The sequence below is a fragment of the Bidens hawaiensis genome, unplaced genomic scaffold (genome assembly GCF_021521415.1).
Source record: "Bidens hawaiensis isolate Kalapana, Puna unplaced genomic scaffold, B.hawaiensis_p1.1 tig00008858_1, whole genome shotgun sequence".
Lineage (NCBI taxonomy): Eukaryota > Viridiplantae > Streptophyta > Magnoliopsida > Asterales > Asteraceae > Bidens > Bidens hawaiensis.
Window position 1 is genome coordinate 718056 of NW_027491639.1, and position 22567 is coordinate 740622.

The 22567-nt window shown below is 34.9% G+C and overlaps 3 protein-coding genes across 3 annotated transcripts in view; 2 read left to right on the forward strand and 1 right to left on the reverse strand.

Annotated features, from left to right (window-relative positions):
• LOC143530154 (uncharacterized) overlaps positions 1-22567 on the reverse strand; it is a 140760-nt gene that overhangs the window by 117565 nt on the left and 628 nt on the right. Inside the window, exons 2-5 of the mRNA XM_077025769.1 lie at positions 21132-21231; positions 20671-20791; positions 20453-20548; positions 19697-19825 (exon numbers count right to left, since the gene is read on the reverse strand). Of these exons, the coding sequence (XP_076881884.1) occupies positions 19697-19825; positions 20453-20548; positions 20671-20791; positions 21132-21231 (446 nt within the window). The remainder of the gene's footprint in view (positions 1-19696; positions 19826-20452; positions 20549-20670; positions 20792-21131; positions 21232-22567) is intronic.
• On the forward strand, positions 479-4951 carry LOC143530153 (transmembrane emp24 domain-containing protein p24delta9-like). Its single transcript, XM_077025768.1, has 4 exons — positions 479-691; positions 2841-3050; positions 3891-3967; positions 4710-4951. The coding sequence occupies exons 1-4, from the start codon at positions 479-481 to the stop codon at positions 4852-4854; spliced, it is 645 nt and encodes a 214-aa protein (XP_076881883.1). The 3' UTR covers positions 4855-4951.
• Positions 9159-13014, forward strand: LOC143530180 (G-type lectin S-receptor-like serine/threonine-protein kinase At5g35370). Its single transcript, XM_077025792.1, has 3 exons — positions 9159-9580; positions 10288-10827; positions 11276-13014. The coding sequence occupies exons 1-3, from the start codon at positions 9229-9231 to the stop codon at positions 13012-13014; spliced, it is 2631 nt and encodes an 876-aa protein (XP_076881907.1). The 5' UTR covers positions 9159-9228.

Genomic DNA, 22567 nt, shown 5'->3' on the forward strand with positions numbered 1-22567 from the left:
GTAATATATTGTAATTTTTTATTAAAAATAAGTTTGAAGTGAGATATAACGATTATGTAAACAAACTTCTAATATTCTAAAAACTTGAATCGAACAAAAAAAACTATAAAATTGACGGAATATGAAAAAGTTTAAGAGGTAAAAGTAATTGTAAGCTTATATTTACATGTTTTATCTATACATTTTATATATTTGTTCATATATAATTATATATAAAATAAATTAAAAATATTCGAGCCGAACCAAACTGTTACTTGGCTCGTTTACAAACAGAACCGAGCAGAGCGGCTCGTTTTCAATCGAGCGAGCATTTTCCGAGCGGTTTGGACTAGACCCGGTCCACAACCCATGGATCTCAGTTTCCATTCAAACCCAGCCCACTTTCACCCCGATCTTGTTCACCCGTTAAATTCGTAACACCCAATTGAAACCCAATTGACTCTCAGTTTCATTTCTTCAAACAAACTCTGTTTCAACTATGAATCTTCAACGATCTGCCATCTGGGTTCTTATTATTATTATCGGGTTTGTATTTATACCCGGCCAATCGATCCGATTCGAGCTGGAATCGGGTCGCACGAAGTGCATAGCGGAAGATATTAAGAGCAATTCGATGACTGTGGGTCATTACAAGATTGTTAATCCCAATGAAGGACAACCCTTACCTGAATCGCATAAGATTACAATCAGAGTTAGTTTAATTCATCATTTTTGGTTATAACTTGATTTGTTTTAAATTTAATTAATTTGGTTTTTGGTTGGTTGAATTAATTTTATAATCTGATTTGTTTGTGTGTGGTTGTTTTTGAACTGCTAATTTATTACTATGTGTTTGCGCCGGTTTTGGGCTAAAAGTGTTGCAGTAATTGCTAGTCGGCCGGGATGAATAGGAATTAGTCGGCGCCTAGTCGAGATTTTTACGACCATTAAAACCGAAGCAAATGAATTTTATGAAACAATGCGGTTTTTGGTTTGGTTTGGTTTGGATTCGGTTTTGTTATTTGAGCTTGAAAATTTTGGGACGGTAAAAAGTATTTTGGTCCAGAATAGTTCAATTGATAAATTTTGTAACTTGATTTTGGTTATGAATTGGTATGTGATTTGTTTGTTTGTGTATTAGAGGTGTGCGCGGTTCGGGTTGGGTCGGTTTTGAGCTAAAACCGAACAAAAAACGAAACTTTGGTTTTTGGAGTTTTCAAAACTGTTCGGTTTCGGTTTTTATTTTTATTTTTTTTTCGGTTTTGCTATCTGAGCTTGTTAATTTTGGGCGGAAATAAAAAATACCGGCCAACATTAATGAATTTAGGCTTAATTAAATCATTTCGGTAATTATTCTAATTGATAATTACATATTTGGGATAAAATATTGTAATGAAGTATTAAATAGTTTGTTATAAATTACTTGAAAATATTTTTAAAAAAATGAAAAATTGTAAATAAATTTGGATTTTTTGGTTTTTATTTCATGCAAAACCAAGTTCGTTTTTTACAAAAATGTAAAACCAAACTGTCGGTTTTTGTATCAGTTCGGTTGTCTTTGTACTCTTATCATATTATTCTTATTTGCAGTTTGAATTTGGTACAACTTGTATGCTTTGGATTGTAGTATAGTTTTGAATGTTTTCGGTTCTTATATATTATGCTTGGGTTTGTTTGTTTATGGTTGTTTTTGAATTGTTATTATATTACTATTTGTTTGGTGTTTGAGTTTGGTACAACTTGTATACTTTGGATTGTTGGTATTGAGTATTTAGGGATATTATATATTCAATTGTTGGATGTTATGACTTTGTCTTGGATGAGGCTTCTTGTAAAATCCTGTGTTTGATATATGTTGTTTAGGGGTGCAAACGAGCCAAGCCGCTCGCCAGCTACTTGAAATCGGATCGATAAAAAGCTCGAAAATTGCTGAGCTTTTTCTAGCTCGATCTGAGCCCGAGCCTCAAATAAAACTTGTTTAGTATTGAGCCCGAGCTCAAGCCTTAAATTTCACACTGCACAGCCGAACCGCTCGCGAGCTACTCGAGATCGGATCAATGAACAGCTTGAAACGGGCTGAGCTTTTTCGAGATCGATCCGAGCCCGAGCCTCAAATCAAACTCGTATCGAGCTCAAGCCTTAAATCTCACACTGCACAGCCGAGCCGCTCGCGAGCTACTTGAGATCAAATCAATGAAAAGATTGAAACGGGCTGAGCTTTTTCGAGCTCGATCCGAGCCCGAGCCTCAAATTAAACTCGCTTAGTTATTGAGCTCAAGCCTTAATTTCACACTGCATAGCCGAGCCGCTCACGAGCTACTCGAGATCCGATCAATGAAAAGCTCAAAATGAGATGAGCTTTTTCGAGCTCGAGCCTCAAATAAAACTCGTTTAGCTATCGAGCCTGAGCTTAAGCCTTGTGTGATCTTAAATTTTACCTCTTTTGGACTTCTATACGTTAATTACACACTGCAGTGCCGAGCTGTTTAAGATTTTTCTCAAAGTATATAAAAATAATTAAAAACGTATATAACTTAGTTAATAAATAATAAACGAGCCGAGTCCGAGCTTGAAAAATCGACTTACGCGCCAAGCTTGAGCTTTAGAAAAAGAGCTCGAAACGATTGGCTTGGCTCGTTGACACCCCTATTGTTGCTCCATTTAATATTTAAGTTTTGAATTACAGGCTTAGGTCATTGTATTTGTTTAAGTTTAGGGTTATTATATAGATCTTGTATGACCTTCTGCGGGAAATTGTGGATTATGTCTGCATTTTTTGTTATAATCTTATGTTATTCAATTTCGGTACATATATATGAATTGAAATGTTGTATTGATTGCTGTGTGTTTATATAATTTAGGTGACTTCTGCATACGGGAATAATTATCATTCTTCTGAAAACGTGCAATCGGGACAATTTTCTTTTCAAGCTCCTGAGGCTGGAGATTATATGGCGTGCTTTTATGCCATTGACCATAAACCGCCGTTTAATATTACCGTTGAATTTGATTGGAGGTCTGGTATAGCTGCTAAGGACTGGTCAAATGTTGCCAAGAAAGGTTCAGTTGATGTAAGCTTATTAATCCGTCTTTCTTAAGTTAGCGCATATAATGTTATGCAAATATTATATATCTCATAGTGACTATGTGATGAGTGAGCTACAAATTATGATGTCATAGTTTAATGATCACAACATATGAGTTATAATATCCACAATATTATAACTACTCCGTCTGTCTTTAAACAAATGCGCGTTTGAATAATGAATAGACAGTGGTTGACTGTTTATCAAATTATTAAACGCTTAATATTGATAGGCTAGGAGAACTGGGTGTACCAATATAGATTCTGCAAATAATTTGTAATGACTACTGATAGCAAATAGGTCAATACCAAAAAAACTTTGCCAAATGATTTAACTATGATTAAACTAAATAACCTTCTTAATAAAGCTCAAATGGTGATTAGGAGAGTCTTGGGGACCAAGTATTACAATTAGACTTGGGATCCAAGTTAACAAAATAATAATAATAATAATAATAATAATAATAATAATATTCATCTGGGTCACAAGTTGACTCATCAGAGACGAGTCAAAAATTACCTAAAAAGTGTTGACTTGATAGGCAGACTCGTATACACCTAACTCACACTTTGGCTCACGAGTATTGGTTCTGAGTCGACTCGACTTGTAACTCAGACGAGTCAGAGAAAGTATAGTTTGTACCAGGTTTTGCTTCAACCAACAAAAGACCCTAAGAGACTAATTCTGTTGGGTAACATGTCAAAACGGGCCGGGTCAATATAGTTTTTTTACTTTTTTCCAAGTTGGATTTAAAGACTATTGTTTCAATATTATTCAATTGAAGTTTTTTTTAAACCTTTTCATTTTACATTTCTTTTATTTCAGGCAATGGAATATGAGCTGAAGAAACTTGCAGACACCATCACCTCGATTCATGAGGAAATGTTTTATCTCCGAGAACGGTTAGTAAATGATATACCAAAATATTCATATTCCATCTCTTGAAGGGGCAAAATAGTATAATATTGGTATTTAAAAAGTCCAAATTGTTTTTTCATTATTACTAAAGTTAAATTTATGAGATTGATTTGAGTAAAAAAAAATTATTTTTTTTTATTTTTATGACTAGTTCTACAATTTTTTTCATATTCATGAAAAGGTCAAATCATACAGTTTCATGGGATTTGGTCAACAAATGATTTGAACTATTTGACTATCATATTTGGTTTTCGTTTCAAATAAACTATTATTCTTTATCCCTGCAAAAATACAAAAAACCGTACATAGGCGACCCAAGTTTTATTTTTGTTTTTTCGGTCAAAACCTCACCAGAAATCGTAAAATGACAAATATACATACCTCTAGCTCTACCAAAGAAATAATATTAATTTTTCTTCTGAAGAATGTGACAGTTTGATGACAAACAATATTTTTGACCTCTTACACGTCGGTTCCTAATCAAAAGGGTATATATGTCTTTGTTTTTCCGAGGGCATTTTTGTCATCCTGCAAGTTGTTAGTTAGAACTTAAACCTAGAAAATGCAAGCAGCTCGATATTTTGGTCAGCGTTATGTAACTTTTTGAACACACACGTGGTCAATGTTAAACATTATCTTTCTCGTTTACATTTTCTGATAAATAGTTAAATTTCAATGATAGGACATTATGAATATATTATTAAATATTTAATGTGTTTACTACAGGGAAAGAGAGATGCAAGAGCTTAACAAAGTGACAAATTCGAGAATGGCGTGGTTGAGTTTTCTTTCGCTGTTCATATGCTTATCGGTTGCAGGCATGCAAGTTTGGCACTTGAAAACTTTCTTTGAGAAAAAGAAGCTCATCTAATACCCATATTTTTATGGATTTTAATTCAGATACATGTAGCGTCGAGACATGAAACCGAGTTTCTAAAACTAAGAGAATCAAATGACTGATATTTTGTATCTTTTTTTTATTTATGATTGTTATTTAGGAGTAAGCTGAGCGGGTTGGGTAACTGGTCAAAATGTGTTCAACTTAAAATGTTGCGGGTCAAAACATGCTTTTTTGTATCAATATAGTTCGTGTTCGGACCAAAATGCGAACCGCCTTGAAATGGGAAATTAAACTTAATTTCGAAATTTGGTCTTTTAGGAGCGGTTTTTTAGTTATATCTATTGATTTTAGTTCAAACATAATTGTAAAGCATTAGCCGGTCTGACGTGGCAACAAAAAAGTGCCCAAAACACTGCGCCGGAAGTCTGGGCTTTAGTGGTGGTGGCCGATGTGAATGGTGGTGACGCCCCAGGCGTTTCTTCACGACGCAGGCTAAAAGCGAGAATCAATGACTATGAAATTGTGATATTATATTTGTGTTTCTTTAGGTGTGTTGCTTAGGAACATGGTTGTAAAAATCCCACCTGAGTGTCAACTAATCCTCGATTAATCATGAGTTAATACCTCACCGACTAATTACTGATTAATCGCTATTTGGTAAAAATTGAAAATTTTATATATAAAACTTGATATGTATATGTATATGTATTTTTTAAAATTTACATATAATATCTGATCCGATTAATTCCAATTAATGGCTAGTGGTGTACCGAGTTCTACAACATTGCCAATATAGGAAAGTAAGTTCAACCTAACTAGAGGTGCACAAAATACCTGAACCTGGACCCGAAAAAATACGCCGAACCGGTTTTTTTTATACCCTGGTTTTTAATACCCGGGCGTATGGTACGGATATGATATGTATTTCGATTTTCGATACCAAAACCCGTACCCGGATTCGGACCCAATTTATACCCGGTAATAACCGAAAACCGGAACCGGTTTCATACCCTGAACCGGGCATTTCAAATACCCGCTCTATACCCGAAATTACCCAAAAAATACCTGAAAAATACCCCTAAAAAGTGCAACCCCTTAAAAATCCAATCTATACCCAAAAAATACCCGAAAATAAGGTTTTTAATACCGAGAAATAGGTATTCAAATACCCGGTTTTAGAATACACGGTTTTATATCTGACCCGAACCCGATGCATAGGATATGATTTTTAGAGACAATATCCGAATTCGAACCCAACCTGGGTATTACCAATACCTGATTTTCTAGTACCCAATTATACTCGTACCCGGTTCCATACCCGAAACTGGGTATTTAAAAAACCTGATTTGTACACCTGACTATATGAAAATGCTGGCTCTATAAATGATGATAGCAAAGTTGTCAACTCTAATCTTCCCACCAAACTGGTGGGCACTGGTGGGCTTATCATACCTTCCAAACTTGGTCTTACAACCTGTCATTATTATTTATTATGACTCGTTACAATGTCCCATTTTTACCCTTGAGACCAGGGGACTTATGGGCATTTGATTAATTAATTAATTAATACATTAATGATGTCAAGATTCAACATCATGGAACAAGTCAATGTTTCAAGATAATATATAGTAGTATGCTCCTTTGCCCTAAATAATCGATACATATAAAATTTATATCTAACATCAAATAGTTATGATATGTGTTAAGTTGGACGAATTATTAGAGACGGGTATCTAGGCGATATATCGACATCGATTACAACGTTGATTCGTAGACGGAAAATTGGATGAATCGTATGTTAGACGTAGCATTTTAAGTTTTTAACCTATAGTGTATCAAAACTCGTTACTTGGAAAGGATGAAACGTGTTACTTGGATACAATGTTGTGCTACAATAGTTGCACTCTTATAATGGGTTAAAGACGAATTGTGGTAATTATTTAGACGCACTGTTGTCGTTTTTGGTGGTGATTAGACGGTCTGAAAATGTTGTTTTCTAGACGATACAACAAGACTCGTATTTTAGATTCTATAATCTATCTATACTCTCTAATAAAAGCCTACAAGTTTTGCCACTTGTCACTTCTGCATTAAACCTCACCCCTTTTAACAAATTTATATTTATAAAATAATAGTAATCATTCTTAGAAATTTTTGCTTCAAAATTTGTTAATTTAATATTTACTTCATATTTTTTTTCCAAACATTTGATATTTATAATTATCTTTTACTCTAAAATTGTTTTAAAGACTATTGTACAACGACTGTGTTAATAGTGTTTAACGGGTTTATTATTTCTTGTCTACTGATTATTTATTAAATATTGTATTTTCAAAAACTACCCGTGTAGTACACGAGCCTCAAACTAGTATAATATATTTTAAAGAAAATATATTAGGGTGATTTGAAATTAATAAAATGGGTGAAAATTAGATTTAGATAAAAATAAAGAGTTTTAGCATTTTTCTCCTCCTTTAACTTTCCAAATATATTATGATGCCTATTAGTTTTTTTATCCCTACATTAATTTTAGAGAAAACCCCAAAATAGTCTAATTGATCAAAATAAAATTACGAAAATAGTCTTAATATTTTTGAATTACCAAAATAACCTTGAATTTTTTGTTCTATTTCACAAACACATATACCTTCTACGCCACTATTTACCTTCTTGTGCGTCATATGACACATCACATCACATTCTACGTCAATATCGGTCGGCTAGAAGAATCTACAGCGCAAACACACCAGTTCTCTGCGTCGTTCTTAGTCTCGCTACGCCAAAAGGATAAAATGATAATTTACAAATTTCATTGCTATGCTGGTAATTTTTTTAGTCAACATGGTTTATGATGATTTTCCCATATTTTTAACCATCAATTACTTAAAAGTTAAAACCCTAGCTTCTATGATATTTAAAAAAGAAAAAAAAAGACTTTTGATTTGATCTTATTTAAAAATTAAGAAAAGTTTGTCTAGGTAAAGAGATGTAGGAAGAAAAGAGTGAGATATCCTTGTCTATCCTCGTTTTTTTTGGTGTTATGTTTTGTTTTTTCATCAACTTCACCAACCATCTTTCTAGTCACATGTCCTTCTATTCTCTTCCAAACCTTTTTAGCCCAAAAAAAGTAAAATAACTTTTTTGTATAACTTGCCTAATGTGTATATACTATGTCATTGTTATGTATACACACGTGTATGTAAATGTATTGTTAATTGTGTTAACATATTGCTAGTGATTTTATAAAATACTAGTAATGATAGTTTAATATATATTCAACAATATACAATTAACTTAAAGTTATCATTAATTTGGTGTTTGTTTTCCTAAATAACTCAAGAAGAATATTAGTTATCATCTATAAAGTTCATTAATATGATCATTGTCAAATTATAAATTTTAATTACCGAAGCCATACACCATACACGTCTATTTAGCGCAACTAGGCTAACTTTAGCCTGCAAATGCAATTTTTAAAATGGCTAGGAAGAAAGAAGTCAACTAAATTAGCGTTAACCTCCTAGCCTACAAGACAAACGACTAAGCGAATGCGTTTATAGGCTAAGTTGATCCCTCTAACTTATTATCAAACTCAGTAGCAACAAACGACAAACATCATCTAAAACTTAGCCTCGCATATATATATATGACAACTTCTTATTAGCTAAATTTAATAATGTCTATGGCCTTACGACTAAAGTCAATGTCTGTTTTGATAACTTCGTTTCTGTTCAACAAAATTTTCATTTTAAAATTTTAACCAAATAAAAATGTTCTGTTTTTATGGTGGCACCACGACTGTCAAGTGGTAGTCATCGATATGGTTTTCCGAATAAAGCCCAAGCTTTGGTTGCCCAAAAGGTCACACATCCTGCTATTACTCCCACATGAGCAGGCTTAACTGTGGAGCAGCTCTCCGTTTGTCCACTAGCATTAAGCCTAAAACGCATTGGTGATTAAGAGACGAAATATTTACTTATGAACCAAGAAGCTCTCATGTCCACAGCCGATGTGGGATTCACCTAAGATGTTACACAAGCCAACGTAAGCTCGGTTAAGACAACATAATCTGATCAAAATAAAACAACGTGGTTGGAAAGTGCGATGAACTAAACATCTTCGTTCTAAAAAAAGCTAGCTCATGTTAGCACAACCCGCCACGTAAGCTTCTATTTATTTATTTTTTTTGTAAAGAAAGCTTCAAATAATTATAAACAAAATAATAATAATAAAAAAATAATTAAAGAAACTACACCATCACATTTCATATAAGTCAACTCCTTATAATAATTTAACAACCGAAACCATCACAATAATAATAATAATAATACAAACTCACCACCATTTTTTATACACACTTCAAATTTAACAACTTTCTCCGGCAACCAATTCCTCTTTGCATGGATGGCCGCCACCACCACCACCACCGTCACCGTCACCGCCACCGTCTTCTTCATTCTCAGCCTCTTCACAACCTCCTACTCCTCCATAATTTACTCCGGCTCCATCGCCCCGAATTTTACAACTACTAGATACCGATTAATCGATAATTTATCGGGCGAGTTCCTCCGGTCCATTAACCGAACCTACACCGCCGCGATACGCAACCCGCAACCCAAATCGACGTCGTTTTACCTAGTGGTTTACCATACCGCCTCCGACACCGTCGTTTGGGCCGCGAACCGGAACCGAGCGATCTCGGATTCCGGTGAAGTTCGCTTGTCATATAGCGGAATAACTATACATGACGTGTCAGGTAGTTAAAATATTAAATTTGTGTAAATAATGGTGTAATTGTGATATTGTATTGTATTGATACTAATTATATTATAAATTATCAATACAATAATTAATTATATTGTATTGGTAACCATAATACCAATACAATGGGTATGTTTGGCATGAAGCTTTTAGGAGCTACAAGCTTCAAGCTTTTAAAAAAAAATTCATACTCAATTAAAAGCTCTGTTTGGTTCAAGGAGCTTGAAGCTTTTAGGTCAGGAGAAAAAGCTTAAAGCTTAAAGCTTCTACTAGTAACGTTTAGAAAGAGCTACAAGCTTTTAGTATGATAATTTACTTAAATAACCTTTCAAAATAAATACATTTACTATTATTGATTTTAGTTATACCCATTTTAGTAATTTTATATGTTTTATTAAAAGCTTCAGCTATTCTGCCAAACATTTAAATATAACTAAAAAGCTACAGCTAACAGCTACCAGCTACAGCTTCCAGCCACCAGCTTTCAGCTACAGCTACCAGCTAGTTTTGCCAAACATACCCAATATAATAATTACACGTACTTAATTATGATATTGTATTGATAATCTACAAGATCATAATTACATCATTATGTTACATGTAAACCTCACATCATTTTATTTCTTTACGTGACGTGAGGTTATACTGACCTATACATGTTACTAATATTAACATTTACTAATTAATTTGTGTCTAACGCAGGTGAACTAGTTTGGTCAACGTCGGAACTTGACTCCAGGGTGAGTGCCTTACAGCTGTTGGACTCTGGAAACTTAATTCTCGTTGACGATTTTAACAAAACTCTATGGCAATCGTTTGATCACCCGACAGACACAGTCGTCGCGGGTCAACGATATCCCAGCGGGAAATCGTTAACCGCATCTACTTCGGATACAGATTATTCCGAAGGCGATTACACGTTTAAGCTCACCTCCGGGGACGGGATACTCCAATGGCGAAATTTAACATACTTCACTTTATTGATGGATACCAGATCCATCCAAAACTCGAACCCGCCCATTACCTATTTATTGGTAAACGGGTCGGGTTTTTACGTGTTTGGGGACCCGGTATCCAAACTTGCTATACAAGTTTTGATTACACCCACGGTCACATATTCCGCTTACCGAATATTAAAAGTTACAAAAGACGGTCGTCTCGTCGTTAACCGGTACGCGAATAAAGCATGGGTAACGGATTTCATGACGCCGTCAGACAGTTGTGGGCCGCCCTTCCAATGTGGTAAGCCACAGTTAAACTTAAACTCTTCTTAAGTGTGTGTAAATGTTTCCATAGTTTTATAAATAATATTATTATATTAAATGTACCGCGGTTATATATCAATCAATCAATCATACCCAGTTAAATCCCACCGACAGCAGAGCTATAGGTAGGGTCTGGGGAGGGTGGGATGTAGGCACACCGTACCTCTATCCAAAGGAATAAAGAGGTGGCTTCCAGAGAGACCCTCGGCTCTAAGAACATGTGTATGAAGCAAAAAAAGGAAATCAAAGTTTAACAGTTATATAAAAAACTACTACTAATTATAATAATATTAATAAGGTCACAGTTTAACCGCAATATAAAAGCTAATAATAATAATAATAATAAAATATACCGCGGTTATATCTTAACTCATATTTACATATTACTACCTCTAACGTCTGTCTAATTACATTGTGTCTAACAGCTAAACTCGGACTTTGTTCCGCGGGAAGCTGTTCTTGTCCCCCCGGGTTTCGAACCGACCCGGTCACGAAATGGGGTTGCTCGTTATCGGATCCTTCGCTCTCGTTGCCGGAATCTTGTACCGATAATAAAACGCGCCAGAATTATGTTTACGTACCGCTCGGGGCGGGTATGAAGTATGTTCCGGTCGATTTCATTAACCCGATTAGCACCGGAATCGATTTAACAACATGTAAAGATATGTGTAGTTCAAGTTGTTCATGTTTGGGTTTGTTTCATGGAAACCAATCAGGATCATGTTATTTGATTGATAACTATTTTGGGTCTATTGTATCACAAGCTAGTAATAGATCAGATGATAAGTTTGGTTATGTGAAAGCGGTATCTATATCGTTTTCGGGTCGAAACAAAGCCGATGGTTCGGGTTCGGGTTTCCCGGTTATCGGGTTAATATTACTTCCGGGATCCGGGGTTTTTGTGATATTAATTTTGGCTGTTTGGATTAGTAGAAGAGCGAAAAATAATAAAACGAAGCGAAATTCGAAGAAATCGAGCGAGAATTCGTATTCGGGTGATCTCGAGATGTTTTCGATAGCGGGTTTACCGGTTCGATTTGATTACGAGGATTTAGTCGAGGCGACGGTGAATTTTAGTACTCGGGTCGGGTCGGGTGGGTTCGGGACGGTTTATAAAGGCGTGCTTCGGGATAAGACGGTGGTGGCGGTGAAGAAGATCACCGCGTTGGGTGCTCAAGGGAAGAAGGAATTCGGGACCGAAATCGCGATTATCGGGAACATTCATCATGTTAATTTAGTTAAACTTAAGGGGTTTTGTGCGCACGGGCGAGAGCGGTTTTTGGTGTACGAGTATATGAGCCGGGGTTCGCTTGACCGCACGCTTTTCGGCCCTGGGCCGCCAATGGAGTGGCAAGAAAGGTTTGAGATTGCAGTGGGGACCGCGCGTGGTCTTGCGTATTTGCATAGCGGGTGCGAGCATAAGATCATACATTGTGACGTTAAGCCCGAGAACATTCTTTTAAGTGATAATATGCAAGTAAAGATTTCGGATTTTGGGTTGTCTAAATTATTAAGTCCTGAACAATCCGGTTTGTTTACAACAATGAGAGGGACCCGCGGTTACCTAGCACCCGAGTGGCTCACGAACGCGGCTATTTCAGATAAAACCGATGTTTATAGCTACGGTATGGTTTTACTAGAATTAATTCAAGGTAGAAAGAATTGTGTGCAGGCCCCGAGCCATGGCTCGGGGAACGCGAGCACCAGCACTGACGGCCAGTCCTCGATTTCATCTGGGTCCCACACCCGTCCTCGTGCACGTGCCTTTTATTTCCCTTTACAGGCATTAGAGATGCACGAGGAAGGTCGGTACCTGGACCTAGTGGAACCGAGGTTAGTTGGCCGTGTGACAAATGTTGAAGCCGAGAAGCTAGTAAAGGTGGCTCTATGTTGCCTACACGAAGACCCGACCTTGCGGCCCACGATGGCTAACGTCGTGGCAATGCTAGAAGGGACTTTACCCGTGGGTGAGCCACGGTTGGAGTGTTTAAACTTTTTGAGATTTTACGGTCGAAGGTTCACCGAGCCGTCCACGGTTGTAACCGGTGCGGAAATCGAGGCACCAAGCGGATTTATGGCGGCCACGGTTTATAGTAGTAGCCCGAGTGCGTCCCCGAACTCGTTTTCGTACATGTCATCACAACAACTATCAGGACCTAGATAACATTTAAATACTGTATGTATTCTCATTGTTTAGGATATTTAAAAATTTTGTTTTCATAATCTTATTGTTAAGTAAATAAACATTCAAAATCTTTGTACTTGTAGTTTTGAGTTTTGGATTGATTGTAATCATTGTATGTAAATCATTACCAGATGAATATTAATAATATATGACCTTTTTGAGTAAAATGTGTTAAAAGCATTTCTAACTTAAGGACAGTGGTGTGTACGGTCCAGTTTAGGTCGGTTTTGGGCTATAACCAAACTTTTGTTTTTGAATTTTTAAAACCGTTTGGTCTCAGTTATCTGTTTTTGATTTGATTTCGATTCGATTCTTCTAGTTTTATGACTTTATCATTTAAATTTAACATTTTGAGTATAAAGAAATTTTGGCCCAACATCATGAATTTTGATCTAAATTACGTCGATAGTTAATAACTAACTAATGATTATATTTATTAAATTCTTATAAATTATTTAAAGAAAATGAAAATCTGCATCATTTTGGATTGGTCATTTTGGTTTTTACTATATGCAAAAGCGAAACCGAACCATAAGTTTGGTTTTTACAAAAACATAAAACCAAATTGTCGGTTTTTGTTTTGGTTTAGACTTTACATTTTCACCTTTTTTTTAGTTTTTTCGATTTCATGCACACACTACCTATTTACTTAAAACATGTTTTAAGAACATGAACTCTATATATGTCAAATTTCACAGACTAAAAAAATGTAAATAAGCAATTCTTTGTATTTTATATTTTCTACAACCAAATAATTGTTGCTCACTTACCCGTTATCCAGATGTAGCTCGGTTGGTGTTTATAATATGTCTTTTAAAATAAGAAAACTTTTGACATATAATTTATATATATGTAATGTGTGTAATAATTGTCATTTCTTAATTGTTATTAGACTTTAGGAGATGTGAGATATTCTAAAAACAGTTAATACATGGGGGAATGAAGCTAGTCACCCATTTCATATTTTAACACCCACTTGAGTCTCAAAATAATTGTGACATTGAATGATTCATTTGTTAAATAAAAATATATATATACATATTTAACTTATGGTTGGGATGTTTAGTTGAATCATAAATTCAAGGATCAATCAAGTTGAGGAACACGTTTAGATTTAATATTTAACAACAATAATTAAATAAATAGTTATATTATAAAGAAAGTTGTGTCTTTTGAAGCCGACCTTTGGCTTGTTTTTTCTCAAAGGTATATTAAAAACGTCTATAAACTAATTAAAGCATTAATAAGTTACATACATTAAGTAATAAAGAAAAATAAAACACATACAAAAATTAACCTTAGATACGCTCATTTTAGATGTTCAGGGATGGTATCCCAAACCTAAAATTTGGGTACAGGTACCAAAAATCCCGCTCTCAAATTTTGAAAATATTAAAATTTGGGTACAGGTACCAAAAATCCCGCTCTCAAATTTTGAAAATATTAAAATTTGGGTACCGGTACCAAAAATCCCGCTCTCAAATTTTGAAAATATTTGGTATCCGTATAGGCATTTAAATTTTGAAAATATTTGGTATCCGTATAGACATTTAATATTTGGCATCCGTATAGGCATTTGAGAAACACCAAAATTTGGGTACCGGTACCAAAAATCCCGCTCTCAAATTTTGAAAATATTTGGTATCCATATAGGCATTTAATATTTGGCATCCGTATAGGCATTTGAGAAACACCAAAATTTGGGTAAATCCCGCTCTCAAATTTTGAAAATATTTGGTATCCGTATAGGCCGACCTTAGGCGGCCACACCAGTACATAAACTCAAAACTAAGTTATGACATAAACTCAACCACTTAGGCCGACCTTAGGCGGTCACCCCTCCAAAGTGCAATGTAGGTCACCAACCTAGGCCATGGGCCTTCTTAAGGCCCTAACCCATTAGCCTCTTTCATTTTTTATAATATCCACTCACACTTCTTCTTTTCTCACCCACCGATGTGGGATGCACTCAAATTACTATTTCTGTTTCTTCTTCAGTTTTATTATTATGAAACATTAGCCAAATGCTTTATCATAGATTTATGTTTTTATGATTATGTATCTTCGTTTTAGTGTTGATGTTGATTTGCAAGTGATGTTTCGGTAATAGAATTGGGCTCGTATAAAACCGACATAATTAGGCTTTTTTTTATCACACAAGATAGTTGAAGAACATTATCTTATGCTTTATGATTTGTATTTTTGTGATTATATGTCTACATTTTGTAAGCTGAAGTTTTAGGGGTAAATTTGATATGCAAGTGATGCTTCGGTGATATAATTTGGCTCGGATCGAACTGGTAGAGTTACGGGCTTTGTTTTATGGAAACAACGATAAGTAGAGAGCATTATGGGAAAAGAAGAAAAATAATGAGAATGCTGGAGTTAGATGAACACAACGTGTGAGATTGTATTGGAAACGACATTAAAAAAGTATATTGTTTATTTTTTTAATTGTTTGGAACTTGTTTGGAGTGAAGTCTGGTATGACATGTTTGAACATGTTCTTTTTAAGGTTTTCTTGATTTATGGCTTTGTAATTCACGCCCAGCCCAAGTAGAGGTGAAAAAAAACACCGGGCCTGAAAAAATGCCCGGAACCGGTTTTTTATACCCGGGTATTCTATACCCGAAACCGACCCTACCCGTAGGGTATGGATAGGGTATGCATTTTGAGGTCAATACCCGTACCCGGAACCGTACCCGATTTATACCCGTAAATACCCGAACCCGGTCATACCCTATACCCGATACCAATTTCTAATACCCGAAATAATACATGAGTTTTTATAGTATATTTTTTTGTTTACTTCACAACTTTTATGTTTACGTTTTTGTAAAATGCATATTACTAAGTAAATAATTTGTATTAAGTGGATTTATGGTTTTTGTAATATAATTTAATTATTTTTACACATTAATAAGCAAATTTAAATTTTAAACAAATTAAAAATGTATAAAAAAATTACAAATTCAAAACCGGGTATTAATACTCGGTCGTACCTGGACACATACCCGGTTCCAATACCCGAACCCGATCATACCCTACCCGGGTACATAGGGTTGAGTTTTTCTCCTCAATACTCTACCCGATTTCTCTCAATACCTGATTTTCCAATACCCGATTATACCGGAAACCGGTTCATACCCGAACCCGGGTATTAGAAAAAACCCAATTTGTGCACCTCTATGCCCAAGGGGAGGACTCAGGCCCCAGGCCCACTCCCCTTGAGGGCCATAGGGTTTTAAATTATATGTATGAATTATTGGCCCATTTTATTAAAAGCCCACCTGATTAAAAATAATAATACCAATTAATATTAACAAGATCAAAATAGCGACCATCAGACTTCTGTTTTTCCAGGGGGCGGCGACCACCATATACCGTACTTCCGACAAACGAGGCGACTTTGAGATCTTCTGTTTGTTCGACCATCGTTGTACTACTAAACAGCTAAGGAGGTTATTTAATAACTTATTAATTTATGTAGTTTTTTAATTAACTACTTATTATTCAATTATATGTGTTAACTTTCATATTAGTTTTAAACTTTTAGTGTTAAATAATTTCATATTCGTTAACTTTAATATATGTTAACTTTTATTAGTTGATAGTTAATTAGTTATGTTAATATTTTTTATTTAGATATTATGTATTCTAAGTCTAAACACTTGTCCAGTAGTCAAAAACATAAAAAGAGAAAAAATAGAAGAAACGTTAAGAAATACACAAATCACGACGGAAGAATGCATACGTTTTTCAAAAGCAACCTCAAAGATTTATTATTAAAGAAAAAGATGTATATGTTTATGAAGATCACGAATTACAAAGAGTTAGTCGAGGGTTTTGCTTCCAAATTGCTAAACGAGCATTACGATTCGTTTAAGTAGTTTAGTTAGATCAATTTGCTAGTTTTTTTTTTATTATTATTTATAAAAACCTTTTGTTTTTATTATTGTTGTTATATGAGAGTTTTTGAGGGTGTATTTTAGGGCCTTTTGATTTTCATGTCCCGGGCCCTAAGTATTTTCAGAGACGGCCCTGGGAGCAGCTACCGGTATCTACCATGGCGAACGATGGTGACCTGAACTTGAAGCTTGAAGACGATATGAGTTTCACTGACATTTGTGTTTATATCCGAAACAGTGCTGCTCGATCAACCAAGTCTTTCGTTCGCGTTCTAGCCTCGGACACCAAGACCATCGTAGCTGATCTCGGTGCAGGGATCCTGGAAGTAACTATTGCAATTCTCTATGCGATAGGAGTAGCAGCGAAGACACTGATGATGTTTTTGGTAATGAGTATGATGGAAAAGTGCTGTAACATGGTGAAAATGGAGGAGGAAGCTGCTGCTGCTGCTGCTGCTGCTGCTGCGTTGAAGGCAAAGGCGGATGAGAAAGCTGCAGAGTCGAAGGCTAAAGCGGATGAGGAGATGAAGTCTGAAATGTATGCGAAGATTCAAGTCCTTCAAGCTGAAATTGACGAGAGGTAAGATGCGTTTTAGTCCTTAACGTTTTATATATTTACTCATTACGCTTTTTATTTATTATTATATTTCTTTTTAAACGTGTGTAGAAAAAAAGGATTGAGTGAGGGGCTCTGCTGTTGGTTGGATGGGAGACAGAAGAATAAAGTTGGAGGCTCTGGATAGAAAACGTTTTCGTTATCTTTGTCAGTGAAATAGGATGTTATGTTAGTTTCAAATCATGGGTTATTGTGTATTGAACGTTTTGCTTGATGATGCTGTGTTGAGGCATGGGTTTGTATCTCAGGTTAAAATTCCAAATTACTGGTTTTTGAAGATGCCCTGGTTAGGTATTATTAGGGCTTCATAAACTTATGCGATATCATATGATTGTTAGGTGGTATTTGGGCTTTATAAACTTATGGGATATGGGATATGATTGTTTACTTTTGGTGTTTTGGGACGGGGGCGAGGCTGTATACGGGCACGCGAACAAGACTTCGTTTTTTAGTGAAATAGGATGTTATGTTAGTTTCAATGATGTTGTATTTGAGCATGTGTCAGTTTGAACTCTCGTTAGAAAAGGTTGAACTTTGGTGGTAATGAAATGACTACTTATTCTTTGCCCTCTTGATTCTCGGTAATCATCTTTTCTCCGACCACCAGACCTCAAACCCAATCTCAGGTTACGAGGTGACGGTTATCGATATTCTGGACGGCTACGTGGCTGGACATTGGTAGGCTATGTGATGAATTGCCGAATCCGTACCGATTGGCTGCGAACAAGAAAGTTAAAGTTTCAAGTTGCTACGAGTTTTTGGATTCAGTGGTGTCTTGGAAGTGGGATGGAAGATCAGTGCCGGTGGAGATAATTGAAAAGGGAGCATCGCCAACGTCTTATTGCTAAATAATTCACGAGGTTTCGCTTAAATTAGCTGGGGATTGTTGGTACTGAGGATTGGACAAAGGTGCGCCGCTTAAATTATGTTATTGTTATCGAGTTTGTTTAACGTTTAAAGGCGTTTTAATGTATATGCTCTCATATTTCTTGCAAGTCTTAAATAAAAAGTTGAAGTTAAAGTCAAACTGCAGAAAACTATTATAGTCAACTATTAAGAACCGTAAATGCCAAAAGGTCAAAGTTATGAACTGTTATAGTCAAACTACTAAGAACTGTAAATGTCAAAAATCAAAGTGTTGAACTGTTGTAGTCAAACTATTAAGAACCGTAAATGTCAAAACCGTAAAAACCGAACCAGACCGTAAGACTTAAATATAAGAACCTTGAATAAAATAAAATGTGTGACTTGCATTTTAGTAACATAATTGTTCACATGTATTTGCATTAACCTAATCCTTATATTTACAGCAACTACTTATGTTTAATGATACTACCAAGTAATTTATGGAGTGAAAATGCAGATAATGTTTCTTACACTCATATTATTTTGTGTTCTTTGCATGTTTATACAGGAACATGTAACAGTTCTTTGTGAAATACGAAGTTGAAGTTTTAATGTTGATTCTTGTTTGCAAGTGATGTTTCAATAATATTATTTCGGTCGAACAGACTCATTAGAGTTCCCGGCTTTTTTTATATCAAACAACCATAATGAAACATTAATGGAAAAAAAATGAAAAATTATGAGAATGCAGGACTTGAGAGAAACAAGACATGTACAATTGTATTGAAAACGACGTCAAAAAAGTATATTGTTTTTCCAGATTGTGAAACCGCAGATTCAAATATTATGGTTATATACTGTTTAGGTATAAGTACAAGTAAATGTAATATGGTAGCTATGTATGACATGTTTTTATAAGGTGTTTTAAGCATCTTCTGTTTTATGGTATGTAAGATTTGGCTTAACTTTTAGCTCAAAAGAAAAGGCTTCAAGAATCCACTTGAAATGGTTATTTACAAGAATGGTAATTTATCTTTACTTGTTGATTAGAGACCAATGACACATACAAACGTGACGCGAAAGTAAGTCGTATGTTGGTGTAATAAACCATTAACAATTGTTTTCATCCCACATATGCGTAAAACGATAAAGCAAATGCATTTGCAGAAGATGTATAATCAAATTCTTTACTAAACGAATGTAATTAGTTTGTTATATACAGCTTATATATTTAGGAGTATGTATCATAAGGTAGTTGCACGAGCGGATTTGTCTTGTCATATCATATCAAATCCTCTTGGTCTTCAAGGGAGCGTTTCTTGGCGCTTAAGTTAAGTTTAAGGCTTTCGGGTAGCGGTGGTGTTGTTCCTCTCCTAAACAAAACAGCGAGCGCCCTCATCTTCCGGCATAGATCAAATACCTGCATCATCATTTCATATATTCATTTACTTCATTTTATATATTTAAAGTATCAATTCAAATTGCTAACTGAAAACAACTTCTTTCATCAACATTTAATTAGATAAACAGTTTGGATGAACAATCGCAAACTCCCCAAATCGTAGTCGAACAGTTTGGGTCAAGACGGGTCGGTTCAGAACTCATTTTTTATTTCTTTGTATATAGCTAAGTCATGAAATATGGTTACAAACACTATATTATAACAATAAAACTTCAAGTTTTAGAATAAACGATTTACTAAAATTATTAAAACTACACTTTGGATGCGTCTGATCCATTTAGCCCGTTCCTGTTTTTGCCAAATCTTTTTATTTGGCGTGTTTGAGAAGAAACATAACTCAAATCGACCCATTTTATAAGTAAACGGGTTTAAATTGCAACCTTTGATTACTATTATTTTCTATAATATTTATTATGCGATTGGATGTCACGGGTAAACATTGCTTAGCATTCTTTTCCGCCTCTAATCTTAACAAAATCTTTATTTTGCATCAAAAGCTTTAATATTTGACCACTAACTAACAATGCCTTGTACTTTAGACTTTATTTAAATTTAGAAAAAAAACGAGTTAATAATGATTCTTACTGATGAGGCTTCAACCTCTGCAACTCCTTCACAGCCTTGACCTCCGCCTTGCAACAGATCACAGTATTTTGCTGCTTCAGTCTCGTCTTCAAATACCTTTAAAAGATATATTATTATGATTGCGCTTGGTGATAAAATATCTTAAGTTCATTTTGAGAGTGTATCAATATATATCATGAATTTAGAGTAAAAGTAAAGGTAAAAGTAGTAGAACTTACAAGAACGCCATCTCTCACGTCTTCAACGAGCATCTGGAACTTATTGGCACTTGGTTTCTTCGTTTGATTTCTTAACTTACGCCCTTTTGAAAACAACATCCCGAGTTCCCTTTCAACTTCACTGAAATGCAAACCGTGTTTAAGTGATTACAAGACGGGTGGGTCAGAGAACGGGTCAAAACAGGTTCGTGTATGTTATGATTACAAAAGAATAAAATTACAATGATAATCTAAATATATGGATAACAATGATTTAGGGGATTGTGTGCACTAAATATAGACTTTGTGGCAACATTTGACCCGTTTGCCCTGTTCCCCTTTTAACTAATTTTCAAGATATGGCCCGTTTGACCCGTATGAGATAAAGCACAACCCAAATCAGCCCATGGGTCAAAAATGCCACCTAAGCAGATATACTTTACACACAAAAAATTGTATTAATAAGAAAACAGAAGTTAAACCTGCGATTCATTCGGCTTTTCATTGTACAAAGCTCGTTTTCTCTGCGGGTTAATACATAGACAGCTTTTGAATCTTCTCTCCATGGGTTGGCTTCCAATACTGAATCAATAGATCACAAAAAGGGCTTTTAAAATACTTGGATTTCTGGCAGATATTATATATGGGATTAATTGAAAATTAGGCAAACAAATGGAAATGAATATTCACATTCATACATCAATGATCAATCCAACGCCTATTATTGTAGTTTATATTCATAATCAAATATAATGACAAATAATCAAACTTTCTCAAATCTAAAGCCAAGCACACTGTATTAACAAGTTTGAACTCTGCTTAACTTCTCTTCCTGTGTAAATTTAACATCTTTTTTTCTTAACTAATACATATTAACCAAAATATATAAAGAAGCAAAATAGTACAAGCTTCTTAATTGAAACATGACTATTGGGAATGTGGAAATAGAGTGGAGAAATGGGCCAGCAACTCTAATAAAACAACCATTATATAAATCTCTTTGCAAATAGTTGACTTTTTATTTAGATTCTTGGTTATATTATTTATCTTAATTAAGTCTAGAGGTGTTGGTCATTTGACTAAAATTAATATTTTGGTTAAGATCTTTTATTTCATTTCTAAATATGAAGGTTACTTTAACCAAACCTAATGAGTCGTTTACGAGTATAGCCTACAAAAAAATGACTCATATGTAATGCTTGAAAACAACTTATGATATCATAATAAACTTTCTTACATTTGAGATATACACAATAAAAATACATTTGAAAACATATCTCGAACACACTTTTTCTCGCTTTCGTATTACGTAGAGAAGACACTTTCTTTTTGGCTTTCTTACATCTGGGGGTGATTAAACGGGTCTTATCTGCCAAACCCGACCCGGACCCGATGTAATAGTAAAGATGAGACCCGAGAACCGACCCTAATGTTGATAACCGGTTCGGGTCCTAGACGGGTTTATCGGGTCATAGAAAAACAATTCAAACTAGTAACAAAATCTAACAGTAATCAACAAGGTTCTATAACTTATTTGAAATTCAAATGGGTTCGTCGATGTTCCTTCAAACCCGATTAACTCCATATACCCGGGAACCGACCCTGTTAAACTACGACGGGTCTCCTGGGTCTTACCTGGTTTATGCCCACCCCTTGCATCAATACAAAAGAGTGGCGTTTTTATTTGCAAAACTAGAATATAAAAATAATGTTTTCTACTTTTCTTATTTAACTAACTTTACTTCATTTCTAGTTTATAACTTTATAAAAGTAATATTTTCTTAAGACATGCATCACCTAGATGCATAATCAACAGAACTAAAACAATTAAATTATATCTAACAAAGAGCAAAATAATGATACCATCGTGACTGCTAATATCAAACGTCTGTTGAAGATAACGCCTCATATCATCCGT